The sequence below is a fragment of the Delphinapterus leucas genome, chromosome 16, assembly GCF_059928025.1.
Source record: "Delphinapterus leucas isolate spDelLeu-1000000601 "Yukka" chromosome 16, BTC_Dleu_Yukka2, whole genome shotgun sequence".
Classification (NCBI taxonomy): domain Eukaryota; kingdom Metazoa; phylum Chordata; class Mammalia; order Artiodactyla; family Monodontidae; genus Delphinapterus; species Delphinapterus leucas.
The window spans coordinates 33,554,860-33,560,146 of NC_143144.1; the positions used below are offsets into that span (position 1 = coordinate 33,554,860).

General features: G+C 52.9%; 1 protein-coding gene across 1 annotated transcript; it reads right to left on the reverse strand.

Moving 5' to 3' along the window:
* Window positions 1-648: 648 nt before the first annotated feature.
* Window positions 649-4,389, reverse strand: LOC111183594 (pulmonary surfactant-associated protein A). The gene is made up of 4 exons (XM_022591046.3): window positions 3,935-4,389; window positions 3,555-3,674; window positions 2,707-2,784; window positions 649-2,232 (listed from the first exon to the last, which is right to left on the reverse strand). Exons 1-4 carry the CDS (start codon window positions 4,209-4,211, stop codon window positions 1,856-1,858), a joined length of 852 nt encoding a protein of 283 aa, XP_022446754.1. The 5' UTR covers window positions 4,212-4,389; the 3' UTR covers window positions 649-1,855.
* Window positions 4,390-5,287: the final 898 nt, after the last annotated feature.

Below are 5,287 nucleotides of genomic sequence, written 5' to 3' on the forward strand. Positions count from 1 at the left end.
GGGAGTAAAAATAAACCTAACAAGAAATGAGAAGACGATTTTCAGAGACTTAGACTGTTCCTCTGTAAAATACGGGAAATATGTTTCTCCGTACTTTTTTGAATTTTGGGGAAGGCTCAATAATTTGTGTGCTGGGCCCTAAGATCATGTGGTAGGGTGACCAGATTAAAAATTGACATTCATGAAAGAATGAGAAATATTTCTGCTCATTCCCATCTGGTTTTGTGGATTGTGATCCAGAACTTCCTCTTGTCCCGAAAAAGAAGTATATGCAGTGAGGGAGGGCATTATGTGAAGGTGGGAGAAGTGGGGACCTTTCTGGGGATGGGACACATATATGGTCACCTCCTCAAGCAAGTAGAGACATGATCCAATTCCCACACAGCCTTGGGACATGGGGGCCATGGTCCCTTTCCATGCAGTCCTGAGACTGAGGTGGCTCACAGAGCCCTGAATGCCACCACTGTTGGGCTATGGCAAACATCCAGGGGGCTGAGCGGGGAACGGAAGGCATGATATCACCACCCTCAAATGGAACATGTAGACTTAGATCAGGAGCTATCTTGATGCCCGCCATCAACACTAATGCCCATCTGCTCCTCCAGACGTTTCTGTAACTCCCCATCTGCCCATACAACCTGAGGATGGGAGCAGGTTGCCCCTTCCACCCAACAAAGAAAGCTTAACCTGAGATTGAACTTTCCACTTTTCAGATAAGTGGGGCCTCAGAGCCAGAGTTAACTTGATTTCTAAAATCACAGAAATATTTCTTGAAACCAAAGCAATGGAAACTCATGTTAACATATTCATGATTTATTGCACTTGAATCATCTCTGTTCAGTGAGAGGATGGGGTGGTGATGAGCATAAGCTTCAGGTTCAGGTAGATGGGTTTGAAAACAGCCTCTGTCACTTGCTCCGTGTAACAAAACTCAAAACATTTAACTTAAGTTTCAGTGTTCTTGTATAAAAAATGGGGAAAATAATGCTCATTCCATGGCACTGTGTGAAGATTAAATCATAGTTTATAAGATGTCTTAGAAGTGCTTGTCAAGGTGCTTGGTATATAGTATATGCTCAATAAACACCTCACTGAGGTCTGAAGTGGTGGGGATGTGTTCCTCAGCAGGAAGTTACTTGGGTAATGTCTGAGGTGGGGGTGAGATCTTCCCTAGAGGCATAGGCTGGCTGCTTTTAGGTCAGGGAGTTGAGTTGGTACCCCAAGAGTCAAGGGAGTGGATAATACATGCCAATCACTAGGGATGGGTTGGCCTCCACCATGCTGGGGCACCACCCGGCCCTCTGACCTCATGGAGAGCCTGAGCAGATGTGCCCCACAGACCTCAGGCTGCCAGATAATCCCGAATGTATCCTTAGCTCCACACATTTGGAATTTCCCAGAAGTCCACCCATCTATCATTACGCTTGCGCAGCACTGCTAAATCTTGATAAGGCTGGGCGGGCAGTGGGCTGCAAAGAAAGAGTAGAGGGGCCAGGAAGCAGGCACCCTGTGTGTGCTTTTGGAGGGAACCTCCATCCCAGGACTTCACTGTTGCCATCTATAAATGAAGGAGTTGGACAAGAAGAGGAAGAAAGAAGCCTCCCTCTCTTGCCAAAGGGCAGAGTTAGAGTGGCTGTCTAGAGCGCAAAGCTGAGAGGGGGCTCCGGGGGGGAGTCACACTGATTAGTAATCAAGGGCGAGGAGTCAGGGCCCACCGGGGAGTGCCGTGGCTAAGATACCTCCGACTCTTATAGCTACAAAGGTGTTACAGCACCTCATAGACCAGGTGGATTCCCCAGGACGTGGGCTGAAAGGCAAGGCAGGACCCTCTCCATCCTGTGGCCTTGGTGCCTGCTCAAAACTCACAGATGGCCAGTCGGGACTGCAGGCAGTTCTTGTCATTCCACTGGCCATCTGTGTACATCTCCACACACTTCTCTTTGCCCCGCCCCCCGGGCTCCCCTGGGTACCAGTTAGTGTAACTCGCAGGGGTTCCATCCAGGTAGTGGAAGTCTCCAGCAGTGGGACCCTCAGCCAGGCCCAGGTAAGCATAAGTACTGTGCTTTTTCACGATGCTTGCAATGGCCTCATTCTCCTCTAGACTCCTTGGGGCAGCAATGCGTCCACCTGCTCTGGCACACAACTCTCTAATGGCATCAAAATTGACCGACTGCCCATTGGTGGAGAAGACCTTCTCTCCCACTGCCAGCATGGACCCCTGCAGACTGAGGACTGACAGCAGAGGAATCCGGGTCAGGCCACAGGCCTCTTTGTTTCCAAGTCCTTTTCCTTCCCTTTATGCTCTCTGCCTTTATGCGCTTGGCAATCTCTTCACCTCTTCCTCTCTCTCCTTCTTCCCTCCCTCTTCCAATCCTAGTCTTTCTGGATTCCCCTCCATGCTCCCATCATTTAATTATCCATTCACCCATTTAACAATTACTTATTGACCGTCTATTATGTGCCTGAAGCTGTGCAATTTCCTGGGATTCAATAGAAAGCAGTATAGCCAGGAACATTGCTTCCCCAGGACATAGGGAGATAATCCATATCTACCTCGGTCTCCTCTGAGCCGTTCAAGAACATCTGAACAAGGACCTCCATGTCCACACTTGTTTGTCAAGTCTCTAGATTCTGGAGTCTGATGCTGAGGACGAGGAGAACTTATGGGAACCCCCTACCCTCTAAGGCCCCAAGGGATCCCCTTACCACGCATCGTCTTCAGGATTTGATGGCTGATCTCAAGGAGTGTGCTCTGGAGCTCCTCGTCTAGATAAGCTGGAAGCCCTGTAGAGAGATCCCCAACAAGAAGAGGGGCAGGCCAACAAAAACCCTCACTTGTGCCAAGCAGGTGCGAGGCCAGCTGCAAGCCTGCCATTCTGCCCTTCACTTGTCTAGAGCCGCTGCCCAGGCCCCAGGTCATAAGGGTCCCCGAGGTTGGAGTGTGTTTCCTACTCCCTACACACTTGTCCTTTAATGCAGCCTCGCACTTGCTCAGCCCCCTCTCTGCTCTTCTTTCCTGCCACATCCTTTCATGGCTCTGTCTGTCCACTTCTGTAGGGTTTTCTAGTTTCTGGGCAGGGCTCCCTTCCCCACCTTCCAACCACAAGAGCAAATGTGGTTCTCTCTGACTCTCCTGATGGACCTTGATTACTGCTCAGAGCTCCAGAGGTGCCCTGGACATGCGGGGTTCCCAGTGATATCATGTCTGGTCCTTGGTCCACATAACCCCCTGCGCCCTCAGAATTCCCCTATGCCTCAGCACTAGGAAGTGCCTCCCCTCCTCGCAGTGCTGTCCCATTTCCCACACCTGACGCCCTATGTCTCCCCATCAGCTGTTGTGATGCGTGGAACACTTCCAATACCCACCAGTCCCTGCGCTGTGGCCCACGACCCAGACCCCTCTGATTTCTCAACCTCATATTCTCTTATCTAGGTTGAAACATATACCCTTTGGGGACTTCCGTGGTTTTGTCTGCTCCCCTTCATCCCTCAAGTAACTGACCACATGGGCACGGTGTCCAGTTCCTTCTGTCCACTGGCCACATCCTGCTCACCTGGAGGACCCCTCTCACCAGGCTCTCCCTTTTCTCCACGCTCTCCAGTGAAGCCAGGGGCTCCAATCATCCCATCACGCCCAGGGGGGCCTGGCATTCCTCCAGGGGGGCCCATGGGGCCTGCAGAGAGAGGGGGACAAGGATGTATGCTATCTATCATCCACAGTGGGTTGGGGCTGACAGGACTGGACCTCCATTATCAGCCAGGCTGACTCACCTGTCACTCCACGGGCACCTTGAGTGTAGACCCTCCAGGGCTGCTCCAGTCTAAGGGTCCCCGGAAACTCCCACCATCCAGCTGACCCTTGAACCCAGCCCAGAACCCTGGACAGCAAGTCCCCCTGAAAACAGGTCACTGTCCCTCAGCTCCCACTCAGTACCTGGAGGTCCAGGGTCTCCTTTGATGCCATCTCTCCCATCTCTTCCTGGCAGGCCATGGGATCCAGGAGTACCAGGGACGCCACGGCTTCCTAGACAAACTTCCTTCATGTCGCACTCAAGGCCAGAAACCACCATCCAGATGAGGGTGAGGGTCAAAGAGCACAGCAGCATGGTGCCTGCTCCAGCGGCTCCTTCTGTAGAAGGGAAAGGCTGTGGCCCACCCGAAGCATTTGCCAAGGTCTCCCCTTGCCGTGCTTTGTCAAGATTCAGGCACATGATGGAGCCTGAGGGCCAGGGCAGGTACAGACAGGAGCTCTGGAAAGACCCATACTATCCTTGGAAACTCCCAGCATCATCTGGTACCTAGCATGGTCTCATGCCCCATCCCTCTGGCTGGAGGTGGAGTGGTACCTGGGCAGGTGAGGAGTTGTAAAGAGCTCTGGAGAGTCAGAGGACCTGGGTTCTAATGGAGTCTCTGTTCCTCGCTGTGTGACCATGGGGAACTCACTTCACCTCTCTTGGCTTCAGCTGAAACTTCTGTCCTGGAGGCAATCCTGGCCTGTCCCTCCCAGGCTGTTGGGGGGAAGGATGTGGTCAACATCCACTAGCTCCATCTGTCCCTCATCCTCTCAGCTACCCTCCTTTTGAGTTCTAAGGGATCATGATCCTGAGGATGAGCAGAGATGACCAGGGCCCAGGTCTTGGCCACCCCACGGTGGTCAGTGATAGGGAGTCCCCTCCTCCCTGCTTTCTCGGGATGCTTTCTCTTTGGCAGGCTGTTTCTCCCCCTGCCTCCACCCTGCAGGCCCTGCTGAATCCCTGGGGCCAATGGGCCCGGCCCAGGCTCACAGTGAAGTATGAGGATATTCACAAGCCCATCTTCCTGTACCCATAGTTAGGGTTCTGTGGAACAAGTCCCAGTGGTACCCAGGGAGGGCCCCTCCTTCCCTGCCTGACCCATAGTGAAGCCTGTGGCTGCTGGGCTGCTTCATGCTGCTGCAACCCTGGGAAAGACCCAGGGGATGGGGCTAAACTCACCCACACGAACAGAGCCTATGTGGCTCTCTGCCTCCAGATCTGCCTCCAGGTGGCGAGGTGGACAGCAACATTTATGATGTAGGCTACCAGGCTTCCTCTCCACCCCAGAGAGGGGCCTGCCACAAGGGCCTCTACTCCAGGACAGCCAGGCAGGAAGCTGCCATCTTGTTCACCCAGTACATTTCCCCACAGGGCACTCAAGCTGGAGGGCCACTTAGGAAACCCACTAAAGAGAAACTCCAGATCGGTAAGAAGGGAAAATTCCCATGGACCGGAGGCCACCTACTCTCCCTCCACCCAGTTTCCCCAAAGCA